Below are 21,436 nucleotides of genomic sequence, written 5' to 3'. Positions count from 1 at the left end.
ATCAAACAGACTAAATATCCTCTAGATTGTAAGCTCATTGTGGGCAGGGAGCGTGTCTGCCATATCCATTAAAATGTACTCTCCCAAGCACTTAGTACAGTTCTCTGCAAGTGCTCAATAAATACTACTGATTGGTTGATTGATTGATTGATCCTACCCTGACCTGGATTGCCCAGAGAACTGCCTTACCTCTCTGTCACCCCTGGCCCAGACCACATGGACTTCCCCTTGGGGTGTCAGTCAGTCAATCATATTTGTTGAGTGCTACTATGTGCAGAGCACTGTGCTAAGTACTAGGGAGAGTACAATATAACAGTAACAGACCCATTCCCAGCCCACAATGAGTTTACAGTCTAGAGAGGGAGAGGCAGACATCAATATAAATTAAATTACAGGTATGTACATAGGTGCTGTGGGGCAGGGATAGGGGGATGAATAAAACGAACAAGTCAGAGTGATGCAGAAGGCGGGGAAGAAGAGGAAGGGAGGGCTTAGTCAGGGAAGGAGTTGCACATTCAATAAGGCTTTGAAGGGGTAAGAGTAATTGCCTGTGGGATATGATAAGGGAGGACATTCCAAGCAGGACATGGGCAGGACATGGGCGAGGGGTTAGCAGTGAGATAAAAGAGATGCAGGTACAGAGATGAGATCGAGGTATCTGCAAGCTCCAGGACAGGATTAGTCATCCTGCTTCACTCCAGGGCCCTAACCTGCTGGGAGAAACACCCTGACCACCCTGTGGCGTACCTCCTTAGTTTTCACACCATAGATCACAGGGTTGAGCATGGGTGGGAAGAGGAGGTAGAGGTTGGCCAGGAGGATGTGGATGTGGGGTGCCACTCGACGCCCGAATCGGTGACTGAAGAAGGAGAAGAGGGCCGGCGTGTAGGAGATGAGGATGATGCAGACGTGTGAGCCACAGGTGCCAAAGGCCTTGGCCCGGGCCTTCTGCGAGGAGAGCCGCAAGACGGCCCGCACAATGAGGAAGTAGGACAGACCGATGAACAGCAGGTCCACCCCAATCACCAGCAGGGCCGCGGCCAGGCCATATATCCGGTTGACAGTGGTGTCGCCACAGGCCAGTTTGACCACGGCCATATGCTCACAGTAGGTGTGGGGGATGATGTTGGTCCTGCAGAAAGAGAGCCTCTTGATCAAAAACGGGCAGGGGAACATGAGTAGGGAGCCCCGAGAGATGGCCACCAGACCGATCTTGACCGTGATGGCATTGGTGAAGATGGCAGCGTACCTCAGTGGGTGGCAGATGGCCACATAGCGGTCAAAGGCCATGGCCAGTAGAACGGTGGACTCCATCATGCAGAAAGAGTGAATGAAGAACATCTGGACCAAACAGGCGTTGGCGTCGATCCAGCCGGCGTTGAACCAGAAGATGGAGAGCATTTTGGGTAGAGTGGAAGCACAGGCCACCAGGTCGATGAGGGAGAGCATGCAGAAGAAGAGGTACATGGGCTTGTGTAGGGCAGGCTCTGAGAGGATGGCCAACAGGATGGTACAGTTGCCCAGGACTGTCACCAGGCAGATGGAGCACACAGGTAAGGAGAACCAGAAGTGGACCGACTCGAGACCAGGGATGCCCAGGAGGAAGAAGACAGAAGGGTCCAAGATTGTGTGGTTGGCGGACGCCATGGCTGACCAGGCTTCTTCTGGGTCCCACCACTGCTCACATCAGCTGGATAGCCAAAGCACAGAAGTCAGAAAGAAATAGAACAAAATGGAGAGAAGGGGCCCAAAGATACATTTTCACCCATCCCTCTGCCTCCAAGAAGAATGGGGCAGTGGAGAACAGGTTTTCCTGTCATACGAGGGCTTTAAAGGAGGTGAGTCTTCTCCCCGCCACCTCTCGCTTCCCACAGTGGCCTGTACCATTGTTCCACATCTCTCATTATAGGAAAATCTTTCTCTTCTTCTAACCTCAATACTTCCTGTTGATACTTCAAATACTTCAGGAAGGATTGGAAGCCAACCTGAAAGAGTGTTTCCTCCAGGAATGAGAGCTTCTACCTCCTTCATCACTGTAATCACCCACCAGTTAATCTGGTTGGTGCCATCTGTTTGTTGAGAGGCTGTGTACAGAGCAGGTGAGAACTGTTCCCATTTGCCCCCAGGAGAAATGATACTAAGGCAGTGTGAGCTCTGGGGAAGAAACACCAGGAGGTGTGAGAGCCCAGACCGGCGTTCTCAGGGAACCACATCTCCAGCAGCAGATAAAACAGAAGAAATGGGTTTTTAAATTTGAAATGGGTTAAAAATATTTTTAAAAGGAAGTTCTGAAACTCCTTTCTCTCAGGTAGAAGCCGTGGGATTCAGAAGCAGCAGCATGGCATAGTGGACAGAACATAGAGCCTGGAGTCAGAAGGTCATGGATTTTAATCCTGGCTCTGCCTCTAGTCTGCTGTGTGACCTTGGGCAAGTAATTTCACTTCTCTGTGCCTCAGTTATGTCATCCATAAAATGGGGATTAAGACAGTGAGCCCTATGTGGGACAGAAACTGTGTCCAACCTGATTACCTTGTATCTACCCCAGTACTTAGAACAGTGCTTGAGACACAGTAAGAGCTTGACAATAACCGTAATTATTGTTAGAAAAAGCCTTGAGACTGTAAGCTCCTTGTGGACAGAGAACATGTCTACCAACTCTGTTGCATTTGTACCCTCCAGAACACTTAGTACAGTGCTTTGCACACAATAAACACTCAACAAATACCATTTATTGATTAATTGATTGGATGGGAGGAATCTTAGGAAGAAGGAGATAGTGACAGCTAGCTCAGAGGTCAGGGTCTGGAAGAGATGGACCTCATCTCTTGGTGAGGTGAAGGTTGTTTTTCGGAGAGGAGGAGCACAGCCCTTGCTCTCCTCTTCCAGCCACCAACCCTCTCCCCCACCCCATGGGTTCACTCCTCCTTCTCTACTGGGTATGCCAGCTCCTTGTAATAATAACACTAATAATAATTATGGTACTTTTTAACTGCTTACTATGTGCCAAGCACTGTTCTAAGCACTAATATAGATACAAGTTAATCAGGTTGGACACAGACCCTGTCCCTGAGGCACAGAGAAATTCATTCATTCATTCAATCGTATTTATTGAGCACTTATGACTTGCCCAAGGTCACATAGTAGACAGTTTGCAGAGCCGGAGTTAGAACCCAGTTCTTTCTGACTCCTAGGCCCACATTCTATCCACTGAGCCATGCTGCTTCTTAAATGGGTAGAGTCTGGCCAACAGAAGTGTTCAGATATAGCACAGAGTAGGAGGAGACACCAGGACAAGAGAGCTGGCCCCCAGCTCATCAGGCTACTCTCCACACTGACTGTCTAAATCCACTATACCTGGCTGGCGCTTAAGTGCCTAGTACAGTGCTCTGCACACAGTAAGTGCTCAATAAATATGATTGAATGAAAAGTCCTAAGGGCTCAGATCAACACCTCCTCCTTCTACCTCTTGGCCATGGAAACCCTACTTACAATAATAATAATAATAATAATGATAGCATTTATTAAGTGCTTACTATGTGCAAAGCACTGTTCTAAGCACTGGGGGGGTTACAAGTTGATCAGGTTGTCCCACGGGGGGCTCACAATCTTAGTCCTCATTTTACAGATGAGGTAACTGAGGCACGGAGAAGATCAGAGACTTGCCCAAAGTCACACAGCTGGCAATTGGTGGAGCTGGGATTTGAACCCATGACTTCTGACTCCAAAGCCCGTGCTCTTTCCGCTGAGCCACGCTGCTTCTCTAGCCAGCACATCCATTTATCTGACTTCTCTGTTATTATTATTATTATTGCTATTATCATCATCATTACTATACTCGTTAAGTGCTTGCTAAGTATCATGCAGTGTTCTGAGCTCTGTAGTAGTTTCAAGTTGATCAGATTGGACACAGACTCTGTCCCACTTGGGGCTCCTCTCTCTCCCCACTTCAGTCTATACTTCACTCTGCTGCCCGGATTATCTTTTTATAGAAATGTTCTGGGCATGTCAGCCACCTCCTCAAAAATCTCCAGTGGGTGCCTATCAACCTCCATATCAAGCAAAAACTTCTCACTATTGGCTTCAAAGCTCTCTATCACCTTGCCCCCTCCTACTTCACCTCTCTTCTCTCCTTCTACATCCCAGCCCACACACTCCTCTCCTCTGGTGCTAACCTTCTCACTGGGCCTCGTTCTTACCTGTCCCACTGTGGGCCCCTGGCCCACACCCTCCCTCTGGCCTGGAATGCCCTCCCTCCTCAAATCTGCCAATCACACTTCCCCCCTTCAAAGCCCTCCTGAAGGCTCACCTCCTCCAGGAGGTCTTCCCAGACTAAGCCATCCATTTCCTCTGCTCCTCCTCCTCTCCCCATCGCCCTGACTCACTCCTTTTCCTCTACCCCCTCCCCGCCCCACAGCGCTTGTGTATATATGTACATATTTATAATTCTATTTATTTATATTAATGATGTGCATATATCAATGATTCTACTTGTTTATATTGATGCCTCTGTACTTGTTTTGATGTCTGTCTCCACGCTTCTAGACTGCGAGCCCACTGTGAGCAGGGACTGTCTCTATTTGTTACTGAATTGTACTCTCCAAGTGCTTAGTACCGTGCTCTGCACACAGTAAGCATTCAATAAATACAATTGAATGAATGAATAAGTAGGAGGGAATAGGATTTAATTCCCATCTTACAGATGAGGAAACTGAAGCACAGAAAAGTACAGTGCTCTGCACACAGTAAGCGTTCAATAAATACGATTGATTGATTGATTGATTAAGTGACTTAACCAAGTCACACAGAAAAGCAATTGGCAGAGCAGGATTAGAACCCAAGTCCTCTGATTCCCAGGCCCATGCTCTTTCCACTAGACCATGCTGCTTCTCTTCTATGATGACCCCGGGCTGTCAGCCAGTGGGTCTGTCCCTGCAGGAGCAGACCCCCCTGCAAGCTAAAGCAACTGAGGTCAGTGATGACCAAAGTGCAGATGGGCCAGCCTTAATGGGGACCAACCAGTCATTAACCTGGATGGGGTCACTGACAGGGGATTGCTGGATTGGGAAGCCCCCAAACTGTCCTTTCCTCATTCCCTCCCTCTTTTCCAACCCCACTTGCTTTCCAGGGGCTTTCAAGGGGCAAACAGGGGGGTCCCAGAGAGGCTGAGCTGGTGACTTCAAACCCCAAAGATGACACTTTCTGATGCACCCGTGGGCATGGGTGAGACTCTGGGCACCTCATCAAAGCTTCATCTCTTTAATCAATCAATCAATCAATCAATGGCATTTGTGGAATACGTCTTCTCCCCGACTACCCACCTTGAGATGTTTCTGGTCTCTATTGCAGTCTCTTTCTCTAGTGTGGATAATATTCTCCTGGAGAGAAATTTAGGGAGAGATCTTCGATTTACCATAGTTTAATCCAAATGATCTAAACCCTAGTCCCTCAATCAATCGATTGTATTTTTTGAGCGTTTACTGTGTGCAGAGCACTGTACTTTGCACTAAAATATAATAGTACTACAATATACAATAGTACAATAGCACTACAATATAATCATATAATAGAGTTGGTAGACACATTTCCTGCCCACAACAAGCTTACAGTTTACAGGAGACTCCTTTTCTCTCCCTGCAGCATGGCCTAGTGGCAAGAGCATTGGCTTGGGAGTCAAAAGTCATGGATTCTAATCCCAACTCTGCCACTTGTCTTCTGTGTGGATCTTAAGCAAATGACTTAACTTCTATGTGCCTCAGTTGCCTCATCTGTAAAATGGGGATTGAGACTGTGAGTACCATGTGGGACCAGGGATTTGACCAACCTGATATGTTGTATCTACCCCAATGCTTAAAACAACACTTGGCACAAAGTAAGTGCTAAAAAAATACCATTATTAATATTATTATTATCATCATCATTATTACTCCTCTAGCTGGTAAATCCCCTTCAAAGGCCTACTCTTCAATCCCTCTGTCTCCTGACAGGGCCTAGCCAGGGCTTGGGAGTCAGTAGGTTATGGGTTCTAATCCTGGCTCCGCCACTTGTCTGCTGGGTGACCTTGGGCAGGTCAGCTCACTTCTCTGGGCCTCAATTCCCTCATCTGAAAAATGAGCCCCACCTGGGACAGGGACTGTATCCAACCTGATTTGCTTGTCTCCCCACCAGCATTTAGTACAGTGCCTGGCATATAGTAAGTGCTTAACAAATATCATTGTCATCATCATCACCCTTCAAAGCCCTACTGAGAGCTCACCTCCTCCAGGAGGCCTTCCCAGACTGAGCCACCTCCTTTCTCTTCCCCTCCTCCAAATCCCCATCCCCCCCACCTTGCTTCCTTCCCCTCCCAACAGCACCTGTATATATGTATATATGTTTGTACATATTTATTACTCTATTTATTTATTTTATTTGTACATATTTATTCTATTTATTTTATTTTGTTAATATGTTTTGTTTTGTTCTCTGTCTCCCCCTTCTAGACTGTGAGCCCACTGTTGGGCAGGGTCCGTCTCTATATGTTGCCAACTTGTACTTCACAAGCATTTAGTACAGTGCTCTGTACACAGTAAGCACTCAATAAATATGATTGAATGAGTAAATCACCCTTACCCCATCCCAGACAGCTGAAAGCTCTTGCCCTTCCAGATGTACAGAGAAAAAGAGCTACAACATCTTTCTCCATCCCTCTTCCTTCTTGTTTGAAAATCTTCCCCACCTTTCCTGTCAATAAATCTTTCCAGCCCCTTTATCCTGCATCCCTTTTCCTGCAGTTCTCCGATAAAATGGAACAAGTTTTCCCCAGCTCTCTTAGATCCCAGCAAAGACTCACAAAGCCCATCCATGGCAGCGGCGGTGGTAACCGTGGGATGGAAAGAGCAGGAGTGGAGAGGCAATTTGGGGAGCGCAGGATTGCATGATGGAACACAGAGTGTAGGCTCTATATGGGACTCACTGTGACTGGAGCCTCTATCATCATTCCTTTTCTAGCTCTGCCTACCTGTGTCCCTATAGAACCTCTTGATTGTCCTGCGATGCCCGCTGGGCCTCCCTCTGGACTCCCCTCCCCTCTCCAAGACCCCAGAGATCTTGTTCCATCACTTAGCCATCCTCCTGCACCTTTCCAGAGAGCCTGAGAGACCCAGCTGTCCTCTTGGGGTGTCACGAGCCCCCCCTCCCACTTGTACCAGCCAGGACCTTCCGGGACCGGGGGAGCCTCGGTGACACAGAGTAGAGTTCAAACCACACCTCTGATCACCAAGGTTACTGTGAAAAGAGTTTTTTACTTAGCTTTACCAGCGTGCAAGAGAGTGACACATACATACACTCATCTCATACATAGTCTCGTATACTCATACATAATCTCAACCTATCCCAACTGGATTACTGCATCAGCCTCCTCTCTGATTTCCCATCCTCCTGTTTCCCCACTTCAATCTATACTTCACGCTGCTGCCCAGATCATCTTTGTGCAGAAACGCTCTGGGCATGTTACTCCTCCCTCAAAAATCTCCAGTGGCTGCCAGTCAACCTACGCATCAAACAAAAACTCCTTACTCTCGGCTTCAAGGCTCTCCATCACCTTGCCCCCTCCTACCTCACCTCCCTTCTTTCCTTCTGCAGCCCAGCCCACTCCCTCCACTCCTCTGCCACTAACCTCCTCACTGTGCCTCATTCTCGCCTGTCCCGCCATCGACCCCCGGCCCACGTCCTCCCCCTGGCCTGGAATGCCCTCCCGCCGCACATCCACCAAGCTAGCTCTCTTCCTCCCTTCAAAGCCCTACTGAGAGCTCACCTCCTCCAGGAGGCCTTCCCAGACTGAGCCCCCTCCTTCCTCTCCCCCTCCTCCACCCCATCCTCCCTGCCCTACCTCCTTCCCCTCCCCACAGCACCTGTGTATATGTTTGTACATATTTATTACTCTATTTTACTTGTACATATTTACTATTCTATTTATTTTATTTTGTTAATATGTTTTGTTTTGTTGTCTAGACTGTGAGCCCGCTGTTAGGTAGGGACTGTCTCTATATGTTGCCAACTTGTACTTCCCAAGAGCTTAGTACAGTGCTTTGCACACAGTAAGCGCTCAATAAATATGATTGAATGAATGAATGAATGAATCACTCCACCACCCAAGGATACAATACCAGTTTGGGTCAAAGGAGTCCATTATGCCAATTCTTCTTCTTTCTGCTTCCAAGCACTGCTGCCTTCTGCTGCTTCTGAGTGCTATGCTCCTGATGCTTCTGCTGCTCCAGTGCTTTCTTCTCTCTGCATTTCAGCGCACCTCTGTCTGCACGCTTCTGCTCCTGGTGCCCCCGTGCTGCCTCCAGGTGCCCCCTCTTTCGGCATGCCTCTGTGCTGCTTCTTTGTGTGTGCCCTGCTGAGATTCAAAATGAGAAGCAACGAGGTTCAGTGGAAAGAGCACGGGCTTTGGAGTTGGAGGTCATGGGTTCAAATCCCGGTTCTACCACTTGTCAGCTGTGTGACTTTGGGCAAGCCACTTAACTTCTCTGTGCCTCAGTTACCTCATCTGTAAAATGGGGATTAAGACTGTGAGCCCCACGTGGGACAACCTGATCACCTTGTATTCCCCCAGTGCTTAGAACAGTGCTTCGTACATAGTAAGCGCTTAACAAATGCCATCATTATTATTATTATTATCTGCCTTAGGTGTGGCAGCTGGGGCTCCACTTGATGGTCATTGATTGGTCCAGGCCTGTTACTGTGTAGAACAGTGAGAGAAAGCCACGCCTCCCTTCATGCTCCACCCCCACAGGCCAGCAATCACCTATCTCAGGTACAGACCATCAGTGGCTTCGCAAAGTCTCTTACTTGTTGTTCACGGGATCATAAACAGTCATTAATAAGGCAGCTTGTGGGCTCACCACATGGGGGTCCTGGGGTTTGGCCTTTCACAGATTTTCTAGGAGGAAATATAATTTCTGAGCAGGATGTGGAGCAGCATCAGACCCCAGGGACTCCACATGCAGCACCCAAATGGTCAGCCCCACCCGCCCCCCTTCTGACCACACAGGGCCATGATTGGCTCTGTGAGGCCCAGGAAAATGCGCAAAGCCCTCATTGTCTCCCAGCTGAACTATTAGATTGGGTTTCTCATTGATCTCCCTGCTTCCAACTTCTCTCCTCTTCAGTCTGTACTTCACCCTGCTGCTTGGATCATCTTCCTAAAAAGTTGCTGAGCTCAAAAACTTGCAATGACTACCCATTCCTGCCTATTGTATCAAGTAAAATATCCAGACCATTGGCATCCTACTTATTTTTCCCTTAGTTAACTGCTCTGTGTAAAAGATCAGGTGCCTAGCTCCTCCCAAGAGAACCCTCTCACTGTCCCTCACTCTCACTTCACCCATTCTCACCAGCCCCTGGCTCATGCCCTCCCTCCATTATCCCCCTTCAAATCTGCCAGATTTACCACCGTAGCTCTGCCTATCTTCAAAGCTCCCCTGAAATCTTATCTCCTCCAAGAGGCTTTTACCCAACTTAATTTTTTCTCCAGGTCATATAACAATAATAATAATAATAATAATAACTGTAGTATTTGTTCATTGCTAACAATGTGCTAAACCCTATGTTAAGCAATGAGACAGATAAAATACAATCAGACCAGACACACCTCCTCCCCAACATTAGGCTCACAGCTGAAGAGGGAGAGGGAACAGCATTTAATCTCCATTTTATAGGTAAGAAAACTGAGGCACACAGATTAAGTATTATGAATTGACTGAAAAATTACTCTTGTAACACCCTCTGCCTGCAATTACATTTCTCAGAGATCTGAAGTCCTTCATTTCTCCGAAACCGCAGTTATCCAAGTCCGGTACATGAAGCAGAGCTTTGAAATTTTGGAGGAACGAGTCTGTCAACTCTGCTATTGTGTGATTCTATACTCTCCCGAGCATTTAAGGCAGTGCTGAGCACATAGTGTAAGTGCTTAGTAAATGCCACTGATTGATTGGAACGTTATCTGTGAGTGGTTGCAAAATTCCACTGATTGATTGATCAACTGATTTGGATTGTCAATCAGGAATGGTTGCATTGGGGGTGTTGGGGTTGTTGTTATTTCTGGGGTCCCTGTGGTGGGCAGAGCGTTGATTGCACTTGATGTTTTGGGGATCTTACCAAGCACCAACAGTGAGGGAAGCCTAGGGAGGAAGACAAGTCGTAGGAGATTAGATAAGGGCATGATAGGATGAGAAGAGAGAGCTGGAATAATCATGTAGTCTGTAGTTAAATCAAGAACAAATAAATCCATGAGTTCCTAAGAATGCTGAGGTGGTAGCAGGCATGACATAACCCAGATCAATCATTCAATTAATAGGATTCACTCATTGCAGGCAGGAAATACGTCTACTCCTTCTGTTGTACGCTCCCAAGCACTTTATACAGTACTCTGCACACAAGTGCCCAATAAATAGGATTGAATGAATGAAAGCTCTGCATTTGCTTGATTGTGCAGTTACTGTACGTAGAGCACTGTATAAAATGCTTGAGAGAGTAAGCTTGGCTGTTGGAAGGGAGTGTAGCTTAATGGAAAGAGCACAGGCTTGAGAGTTAGAGGATGTGGATTATAATCCTGGCTCAACCACTTGTCTGCTGTGTGATCTTGGGCAAGCCTTTTAACTTCTCTGTGTCTCAGTTACCTCTTCTGTCAAATGGAGATTAAGACTGTAAGACCTACGTAGGACAGTGTAGAGCACTGTATAAAGTGCTTGGGAGAGTAAGCTTGGCTGTTGGAAGGGAGCATAGCTTAGTGGAAAGAGCATGGGCTTGGGAGTCTGAGGGTGTGGGTTCTAGTCCTGGCTCGGCCACTTGCCTGCCGTGTGACCTTGGGTGAGCCTCTTAACTTCTCTGTGCCTCAGTTATCTCGTCTGTCAAATGGGGATTAAGACTGTGAGCCCTACGTGGGACAACTTGATTCTACTCCAGCACTTAGAACAGTGCTCTGCACATGTTAAGTGCATAACAAATGCCAGAATTATTATTATATTATTATTATTGTTCTGCAGGCTCCTCGTCTGTCCCCCATTCTCTAACTGTGAGCTAAGGATTAGCTCTTTGTCCCCTTCTATTCACCACCTACAGATAATAAAATAATAATAATTGTGATAATTGTTAAGTACTTACTATGTTCCAGGCACTGTACTAAACGCTGGGGTGGGTACAAGCAAATCAGGTTGGACCCAATCCCATTCCCAGCTGGGGCTCACAGACTTAATCCCCATTTTGCTGACGAGGTAATTGAAGCACAGAGAAGTTACCTGACTTGTCCAAGGTCACACAGCAGACAAGTTGTGGAGCCAGGATCATTTGCCCCCACAGCTTCAACTACCATTTCTCCGTGGTGATTCTGAAATCTACATCGCCAACCCTGATCTCTCTCCATCTCCACAGTCTTGCATTTCCTCCTGCATCCAGGACATATCTACTTGGATGTCCAACTGACACATCAAATTTAACATATCCAAAACAGAATTCTTTGTCTTCCCTTCCAAACACTGTTCTCCTACTGACTTTCCTTTCACTATAGACATCCTCTCTGTCTCACAGCACTTAGAACACTGCTCAGCACTTAGAACAGTGCTTGGCACATAGTAAGCACTTAACAAATACCATTGTTATTATTATTTATTATTATTATTATTATTATTATTATTACAAGCCCATAACCATTATACTCCACTCATCTCTCTCATTCAATCTGCATAGTCCATCTGTCACCAAATCTTGTCAGTTCTACCTTTACAACACCTCAGAAATCTGCCCTTTTCTTTCCATCCCAACTGCCACCACCCTGATCCAAGCACTCATCATTTCCCACCTTGACTACTGCATCAGCCTCCTTGTTGACCTCCCTGCATCCTATTGCTCCCCTATCCAGCCCATATTTCACTCTGCTGCCTGGATTTTTTTTTAATTGTTCATTCCATGTCTCCCCACTCCTCAAAAGCCCATTCATCTAGGCATCAAAAAGAAACTCGTTATCATCAGCTTTAAATCACTCAATCGGCTCTCTCCCATAAAGACCTCTCATCTATACTTCCAATGACCCCTTGACCACATTCTGACTTGGGCCTGGAATGTTGTTCCAGATGTTTAACTCCCTCCTCAAACCCCCTATTCCCATCGTCTCCCCCATCCCTCTCCCCTCTGACCTCTAACTGCTGGAGGAGACAGATATGAAAGTAAATTACAGGTAAGAGAAGCAACCAAATATTAAGATACGTTCATAAGTACTGTGGGAGTAGGAGTGGGAGTGTTTAAGGGGCAGGACTAAGTGCATGGGTGAAGCAGTAGGGAGAGAAAATAAGGTGAGGAAAGAGATCTTAGGAATGACTTCTTGGAGGAGATGTCAATCATTCCATTAATAGTACTTATTGAGTACTTACTGTGTGCAGAGCCCTGTGCTAGGTGATTGGGAGAGTGCATGACAATAAAGTTGGTAGACATGATCCTTGTCCACATGTAGCTTACAGTCTGAAGAGTCTAAGACAATGTTACCTAATGGAAAGAGCATGATGGGCCTGCGAGTCAGAGGAACTAGGTTCTAATCTCAGCTCTTCCACTTACCTACTGTGTGCACCTTGAGCAAGTCAATTAACTTCTTGGTGCCTCAGTACCCTCATCTGTAAAACGGGGAATCAATACCTGTTCTCCCTCTCTTCTAGACTGTGAGCTTTATGCAGGGACTACTTCATCTAATCTGAGTAATTTGTATTTACCCCAATGCATACTACAGTACCTGACACAATAAAATCACTTAATAAATAACATAATTATTAATTATTATTACAAGGGGAAACAGACATTAACATAAATTACAGATAGGGGAAATAGTAGTGTATGCTGTGGGGCTGGGGTATCAAAGAGCTTAAGGGGTACACACCCAAACAGTCAGCACAGAGGGGTTCTGTCTTTAGTAAGGCTTTAAAGATGGGGCATGGTGCTCAGGTGAATGTGTAGGGGGAGGGAGTTTATGGGGTGGGAGTTCCAGGCAGGAGAGAAGACAAGTGCAAGGGGTTGATGGTGAGAGAGATGAGATTGAGGCAGATGATTCACTCAGTCAGCTCCAACATGCATTTTCATTACTTATTTTGGGTAGAATGCTATATCTCTGATTGGACAAATACATGATCCTCAAGTTGGCACAGGAAGATTTGGTGAAGGAAAAAATGATTGTGCACAGAAACACGGAACTTGTCAAGGACTGAGAACTGTCCATAAGGTGAGGTTGTTGGAGAACATGACTATCATGTGGTAGCAGAAATGACTGTACCCTAAGTACTAAGTACAAAGTACTAAGGATATCTCCTGGGATGACACACTCTAGTTAGGGGAATGCCTCCTGGAAGAGGTGAGATTTTCAGCATATTTAGGGAAGGGGGAAGGTTGGAGGAGGAGGAGGTTCCAGGTGGAAGGGCAGTGACAGGGTGCGTGTGAGTTCTGAGGGAGGTTGGCTGTTCCTAGGGAGATGCTGGGGCCTAGGGGGACATAGAAAGTGCTCGGGGATGTGGGGAGCATCTGTGTTCTGCCTCCTGGGGCTGCTGCTGATTTGGACTCTGATCTATCCTCTCCATTCTGCCCTCCCTACCTGCCCCCCACCATCTCCTTGAGAGCCACAGATGGGCGGGGTTCCTCTCCCCTAAGCCCAGGCCTTCCTCTCCTCAGGATCCTGATAAAGTGTCCAGCTCTACTTGCCGGCCTGGAGAGCTGCAACCTCAGCTTGGGCAGCTGTGGGCAGCGGACCTGAGTGGCCAACGTTCTCCTGAGCAGTTGGGGGTGGGCGAGCAGCAAAGGCTCTGTGCCAGGTGAGAATGTGGAGTGGGCAGAGTGCCAAGGTGAGTGAGGCAGGGTACTGACCCTTGACCACAGCCATAGGCAAGTTGGATGGGGTCTGTGGCTTTCCACAGTAATGGGGACCCAGGATTGGGCAAGGACTCAGAGAACAGAGGGTCTTTATAGGGGTCCCAGAGTGATTTAAGGAATGGAAAAAAGTGTGACCTATTTATGAGAAAGACGTGGATTCTAATCCCACCTCTGTCACTTGCAAGTTGTGTTGACCTTTGTCAATCACTTAAACTTCTCTGTGTCTGTTATCTGTAAAATGGGGATTAAACCTCCCCACTCCAATTTAGACTCTGAGTGTAATGTGAGAAAGGAACTGTGTCTAACCTGATGATCTTCTAGCTACCCCACTGTGTAGTACAGTGCAGGCACACAGTAAGCACTTAAAAAAAGTTCTGTGTGTATTTATCAATCAACCAATCAATCCTATTTATTGAGCTCTTACTGTGTGCAGAACATTGTACTGAACACTTGGGCGAGTACAACGTAGTAATATAACAGTCATATTCCCTGTCCACAGTGAGCTTTTTAATTATTAAAAGATTCCTAAAGATAACTGAGCATTTTTATCTTGGTAAAAGAAAGGATGAGGAAGGGTTGAGGGAACTGGAGAGCCCTCTTCAAGTTTAGGAAAGTTTTTCCTGGGGTGGATGCAAAACCACCATTTCCTTTGTTTATAGCAGACTTATGCTCTTTGTTTATAGCAGGCTTAAGCTCAGAGGGAAAAAAAAAAGGATAGGTGAAAAGCAGAGCTTCCTGAATGCTTAGAGGGTTTAAATGCTAAAGTGGCCAAGGGATAGTGTAGAATCTCCATTCCCCGAGATTACTGAACAGAGGAACAGCAGGATAGCCATCTCATCTGGGTGAGAAGAGGGACTGTCTATCTTGGTTGCAGGGGAATGGAGAATATGACCTCTGAGGGAGTTCTGGTCATATGAAGAAAGCAGCCTTCCATTCGGTAAGTGAAGAGGATATCAGGGAGGAGAAAGGAGAGAGGGTTATGGAAGAAGATTGGCAAACTGTTCTGTGCCTCCTGCCAAGGCAGAAGAAAGGGAAAGGAACTAAAAGTGAGGCTGAAGGATTTAGGTGAGATGTGAAAAAGAGCTTCTTAGCACGCGGGGGTGGGAAACATTGGAACCAGTCATTGAAGATGGTTTGACATCTCAGCCCAATGACCAAGGTGGTGTTTTTATGTTAATAAAATCAATTGATCCAACAATTGTACTTATTGAGTGCTTATTGTGTACAGAGCACTGTACTAAGAACTTGGGAGAATACTGGGCCACTTAGTTGGTGGAAATATTCCCTGCCCACAAGAAGTTTAAAAACTAGAAGGGGAGACAGACATTAAAATAAATTACGTGTATGTTAAGTGCTGTGGGTCTGAGGATGAGGTGAATATCAAATGCTTCAAGCAGCATGGCATAATAATAACTGTTCTAAATTCTGGGATAGATACCAGATAATCAGGTTGAACAAAGTCCCTGTCCCACACGAGGCTCACACTCTTAATCCCATTTTACAGGTGAGGTAACTGAGGCACAGAGAAGTGCAGTGACTTGCCCAAGGTCACACAGCAGACACGTGGCAGAGCCAGGATTAGAAGTAATGACCTCTGACTCCCAAGCCCATTCTCTTAGTGGATAGAGCCTGAGCCTGGGAGTCAGAAGGTCATGGGTTCTAATCCCGGGTCCTCCACTTGTCTGCCTTGTGGATTTAGGCAAGTCACTTCACTTCCTCTATGCCTCAGTTGCCTCATCTGTAAAATGGGGATTGAGACTGTGAGTCCTAAATGGGACAGGGACTGTGTCCAACATACTTTGCTGGTATAATAATAATAATAATGGCATTTGTTAAGCGCTTACTGTGTGAAAAGCACTGTTCTAAGCACTAGGGGGGATACAAGGTGATCTGGTTGTCCCATGTGGGGTTTACAGTCTTAATCCCCATTTTACAGATGAGGTAAATGAGGCACAGAGAAGTGAAGGTAACTTGTCTAAAGTCACACAGCTGACAAGTGGCGGAGCTGGGATTAGAACCCATGACCTCTGATTCCCAAGCCTGTCTTCTTTCCACTGAGCCATGCTGCTTTTCTAAAAACCCACTGCTTAGTAAAGTGCCTGGCACATAGTAAGCACTTAACAAATACATTATTATTATTATTATTATTTTATTATTATTATTATTAAAGGGGGCAAGTCTGAAGGCTTCAGAAATTTCTGCAGTCCATCTGAAAGCTAGAAGTCAGGTAGCATAAGCAGACCAGGCTGACATGATGCCTTTAAAAATGGACCCAGGGACAAGGAGGCATGATTGAAATAAAGGTCAGGAACTGCAAACTCATTGATGTCTCCACTTTCACGGCTATGGCAACACCTCGGGCTCTTCAATCAATCATATTTATTGAGTGTGCACTGTATGCAGAGCACTTTACAAAGCACTTTGGAGATTTGAATACAATAGGGTTGGTAAACATGTGAACTACCCATAAGAAGCTTAGAGCTTATGTTGGGAGACAGACATTAAAATAAATTATGGATCTGTACTTAAGTGCTGTGGATCGAGAAGCAGCTGGCTCAGTGAAAATAGACCAGGCTTGGGAGTCAAAGGTCATGGGTTCTAATCACAGCTCCTCCACTTGTCAGCTGTGTGACTTTGGGCAAGTCACTTAACTTCTCTGTGCCTCTGTTACCTCAACTGTAAAATGGGGATTAAGACTGTGAGCCCCACATGGGACAACCTGATCACCTTGTATCCCCCCCAGCACTTAGAACAGTGCTTTGCACATAGTAAGTGCTCAACAAATACCATTATTATTATTATTATTATTAATATCATTATTATTATCTGAGTTTGGGGTTACTATCTCGTGTTTAAAGAGGACAGGTCTGAGGGCTTCAGTCTTTGCTGGAGCCCAGTTCAAAGATAGGAGTCAGGTGGCACAGGCAGATCAGGCTGGCACACTGCCATCAAAAATGGACTATAAGACAAAGGGGCATAAGTGGAATCAGGCCTAGGTACTGCAAACTCACTCATTTCCACCTTCCCGGCCACAGCAGCCCCTCATGCTCTTCAGCATTCTTATGTACTTACCTGTTAGGGTGACCGATTGATTCATTGTCTTATTAGTTCTCATTTACATCTTGTCTCACTCATAACTAAGGAATTTGTGTCTATTATGTCTGATTGTGCTCCCTATTAGATTGTAAGTGTTTGAGGGCAGGGATCACACCTTTCATTTCTTCTGAGGCCCCTCAAATTCCTAGAGGAGGGCTTTGCACCAAGGAGGTGCCTGATCAATGTTATTGATGATGATGATGATGAAAGTTGTACTGATCATTAATGATATATGTGTGCGGAACACCTCACTAAGCACATGGGAGAGTACAATACAACAATACAAGAGAGATTGGGGAAGGGGCATGGCTTAGTGGAAAGATCACAGGCCTACAAGTCAGAGGACCTGGGCTCTAATCCTGGCTCTCCTAATTGCTTGCTGTGTGACCTTGGGAAATTGACTTAACTTCTCTGTGCCTGTTTTCTCAACAGTGAAATGGGGGATTTAATACCTGTTCTCCCTCCTACTTAGCATCTGGGCCTCAAGAGGAACAGGAACTGTGTCCAGCCTAATTAACTTGTACCTACCCCAGTTCTTAGAACAGTGTTTGGCACATAGTAAGACCTAACAAATACCATTAATAATAATTAAAAAAAAAGAGTTGGTAGAATGAAGATGATGAAGGTGTTGCTGGTGATTGCCATTATACTCACTTTCAGGGTGGACTGGGAACTTTTTGGGTACAGGGAACTATACTGGAAGTTAAGGAGAGTAGTCAAAATACATAAAATGTACAATCCCAAACCTCAGGAGGCTTCTTTTTTTTAAACAGTATTTTTTAATCTCTTACTCTGTGCCAGGCACTGTACTAAGTGCTGGCGTAGATGTAAGATAATCAGGTTGGACACAGTCCATGTTCCACATTGGGGCTCCCAATCCTAATCATTTTACTGATGAGGCACAGAGAAGTGAAGTGGCTTGCCCATGGTCACAAAGCAAACAAGTGGCAGGGCTGGAATAGAACTCAGGCCCTCTGACTCCTAGGCGTGTGCTCTATCCACTAGACCATGTTGCTTACAGACTAGGGAGCATCATTGTTATCAGCAAGTCCGTACTGGGTGTCCATTATCCTTTTCTGGGATGCTGGAATTCTCCCAGTCTGATGGGGAGGAGAGAGGAGACAGGACAGACACAAAGACTGGCCCCCGGCCGCCAAATCCAGGATACCCAAACAGGGTTGTATGGTAAGCACAAGTTGAAGGGAATAAAAGCGTCACAGGTTTTCTTAAGTGATAAGTGAGTTGCAGGGGCTAATTGGGGAGAACTCCCTGGAGGAGGTGACCTTGAGCTGCAGAGGGGAGGGAGGAGCAAGGGGGAACAGGCCTAGTGTCCAGGTACTGAGAAGTATTTCCATCATCAGTCCTCATTCAGGGAACCAGAGAGCTTCTCAAGCCAACTTTGCCCAGAGCAGCCAGCCATGCCAAGGTTCAACCAGTCCAACCCTGTGACCTTCACCCTGAAGGGCATACCCGGCCTGGAGGACCTGTACCTGTGGCTGTCCCTGCCTTTCTCCTTCATGTTTGCTGCCATTCTCCTGGGCAACAGCACCATCCTGTTCCTGCTGGCGATGGAGTCTGTACTGGACAAGCCTATGTACCACCTGCTGGCCATGCTCTTGCTGGCTGACCTGGTCTCCACCCTGTCCATGATGCCCCAAGTGCTCAGCCTCCTTTGGTTCGGTGACCAGGACATCAGCCTGGATGCCTGCTTGCTCCAGATGTTCTTCATCCACGGCACCTCGGTAGTGCGCTCCGCCGTGCTGGTGGCCATGGCCTTCGACCGCTACGTTGCCATTTGCGATCCCCTGAACTACACAACTGTGCTCACCGGCTCCTTGGTGCGCCGCCTGGGGCTAATGGCGCTTGCCAAAGGGATTGGGCTTGTTCTTCCCATCCCCCTGCTGCTCAGACAGCTGACTTTCTGCCAGACAGTCATTGCCCACACCTACTGCGATCACATGGCCGTGGTCAAGATGGCCTGTGGGCACACCAGGCCTAACCGTATCTATGGCCTCTGTGTAGTTGTCCTGGTTGGGGGCCTTGATTGTTTGCTCATCGGGGCTTCCTATACCCTGATCCTGTGGGCTGTGTTGCGGTTGTCTTCACGTGGGGCCCGCCTCCGTGCCCTCAGCACCTGCTCCTCCCATCTCTCAGTCGTTTTCGTCACCTATGGCCCCGGCCTCTTTTCTGCACTCGTCTACCGCTTTGGCCGCTCCATCCCAGTCCATATCCACATCCTCCTGGCCAACCTCTACCTCCTTGCCCCTTCTGTGTTCAACCCCATTATCTTTGGGGTAAGAACAAAGGAGATTCGGGACTTGGCTACCAAGCACCTGGGCCACTGCCCTGGGACATAAGCCCAGTAGAGAATGAAGGGAGAAGGCCAAAGGCCACCCCCTTCTGCTCCATTTGCTCCCTGATTGAACCAGTTCTTATTATGAGCCAACCTCTGGGCTAAACAGAGTAAATCCTCATTTTCCCTTCCGCCCTTCCCCCTGTGTTGACTATGCATTTGGCTTTGTACCCGTTAAGACTTACTACTCACCCTACCCCCCAGCACTTATGTAAATAGCTTTCTACTTCATTATTTCCCCTCTCTGCAATTTATTTTAATGCCTGTCTCTCCCTGTGGTCTCTGAGTTTCTTGTGGGCTCAGATCATCTCTACCAACTCTATTCCATTGAACTTTCTGAAGCACTTAGTACAGTGTTCTGTACACAGTAAGCACTCAATAAATGCCATTGATTGTTTGATTGATTGATAGATCCTTGGGTAAATACCAAGGAAGGGGTCAGACATAATGCCTATCAAATGTTGTGCTCGAATGACTTCTGAGGGAGGTTGGCTCTCCCTGAGGTGATGCTGGGATGTAAGGAGATGAAGAAAATGACCAGGAATCAGGGGAATGACTATGTTCTGCCTCACTTCTGCCCCTGGGGGGGATGCTGTTGATTTGGATTCTGTTCCATTCTCTCCATCCAGCCCTCCCTACGTGGCACCACACCCAGCAGTGTTTTTGAGGGCAAGGATTCTTTTCTCTAAGGACAGATCTTCCTCTCCCCCAGGTCCTGATAAAGCATCCAGCTCTACTTGCCAGCCTGGAGAGCTGCAAACTCAGCCTGGGCAGCTGCGGGCAGGGGGGCCTGAGTGGCCAGCACTCTCCTGAGTGGCCAGGGGTGGGCCAGCAACAGAGGTCCCGTGCCATCTGACAGTGAAGAGCAGGCAGAGTCCCAAGGTGAGTGAGGCAGGCTACTCACCCTTGATTATATCCTTGGCCAAGCTGGACTAAGTCCATGGCTTCCCGTAGTCCAGGGTTCCCAGGGTTGGGTAAGGACTCAGAGAACAAAGGGTCCTTATCGGGATCCCAGAGTGATTAAATGGATGGAAAGCAGTGTGGCTTAATGGAAAGAGCATGGTCCCGGTTGTCAGAAAGACCTGGGTTCTAACCCCAGCTCTGCCACTTGCTTGTTGTGTAGCCTTGAGCAGTCATTTAACTTCTTTGTGCTTCAGTTAACTCATCTGTCAAGCGGGCATTTAATCGTCTTCTTTCCAACTTAGAATGTGTGCACTATGTAAGACAGGGACTGTGTCTAACCTGATGATCTTCTATCTACCCCAGCGTGTAGTATAGTGCAGGTACATATAGTAAACATTTAACAAATACTGTATTTATTATTAATTATTAAAGGTTTCCTAAAGGGAATTGAGAGTGTTTAACTTGGAAAAGGAAAGGACAAGTAAGGCATGAAGGAACTGGATAGCCCTGTTCAAGTTTAGGAAAGCATTTCCTGGGGTTGATACTGACCCATCATTTGCTTTGTTAATAGCCGACTTAACAGACTTAAGGTTCAGGGGGACAAAATTAAAAAATAACGACCTTCCTAATGTTTAGAGGTTTTAAACACTGATGTAAGTGACCAAGGGAGGGGGTGGAGTCTTCATTCCCAGAGATTATTCAAGAGAGGAACAACTAGATAGCCATCTCATCTGGGTGACGGAAGGGATTGTCCAACTTGGAAGCAGGGGAATGGAAAAGATTACCTTTGGGGGCATCCTGATCATTTGAAGAAAGCTGCCTTCTGTTGGGTAAGTGAAGGGGATTGAAGGGAGGGAAAGGGAGAGGGGGTTATTGAGGAGGATTGGCAAGCTCTACTCTGTCTCCTGCCAAGGCAGAAGGGAAGAAAACCCATTTAGGAGAGATGTCAAAAGAGTTTCTTAGCTGGGTGTTGGTGGGAAACATTGGAACAGGTCATGGAGGATGGTTTGTCTTCTCAGCCCAATGACCAGGGTGGTGTTTACGTGCTAATAAAACCAATTGATCCATCAATCGTGAGTGCTTATTGTAGGCAGAGCAAAGTGCTAAGAATTTGGGAGAGTACAATGCACCTTAGTTGGTGGAAATATTCCCTGCCCACAAGAAGTTTAAAGACTAGAAGGGGAGACAGACATTAAAATA

The 21,436-nt window shown here is 46.8% G+C and overlaps 2 protein-coding genes across 2 annotated transcripts; one reads left to right on the top strand and one right to left on the bottom strand.

Moving 5' to 3' along the window:
• Positions 1–705: 705 nt before the first annotated feature.
• Positions 706–1,647, bottom strand: LOC119921170 (putative olfactory receptor 52P1). The gene has a single exon (XM_038741555.1). It carries the CDS (start codon positions 1,645–1,647, stop codon positions 706–708), a length of 942 nt encoding a protein of 313 aa, XP_038597483.1.
• Positions 1,648–13,762: 12,115 nt separating this feature from the next.
• Positions 13,763–19,337, top strand: LOC119942610 (putative olfactory receptor 52P1). Its single transcript, XM_038763476.1, has 2 exons — positions 13,763–13,826; positions 18,342–19,337. Exon 2 carries the CDS (start codon positions 18,399–18,401, stop codon positions 19,335–19,337), a length of 939 nt encoding a protein of 312 aa, XP_038619404.1. The 5' UTR covers positions 13,763–13,826; positions 18,342–18,398.
• Positions 19,338–21,436: the final 2,099 nt, after the last annotated feature.

Source organism: Tachyglossus aculeatus, chromosome 2, assembly GCF_015852505.1.
Source record: "Tachyglossus aculeatus isolate mTacAcu1 chromosome 2, mTacAcu1.pri, whole genome shotgun sequence".
Taxonomy (NCBI): domain Eukaryota; kingdom Metazoa; phylum Chordata; class Mammalia; order Monotremata; family Tachyglossidae; genus Tachyglossus; species Tachyglossus aculeatus.
This window is presented reverse-complemented; position numbering and strand designations above follow the sequence as displayed.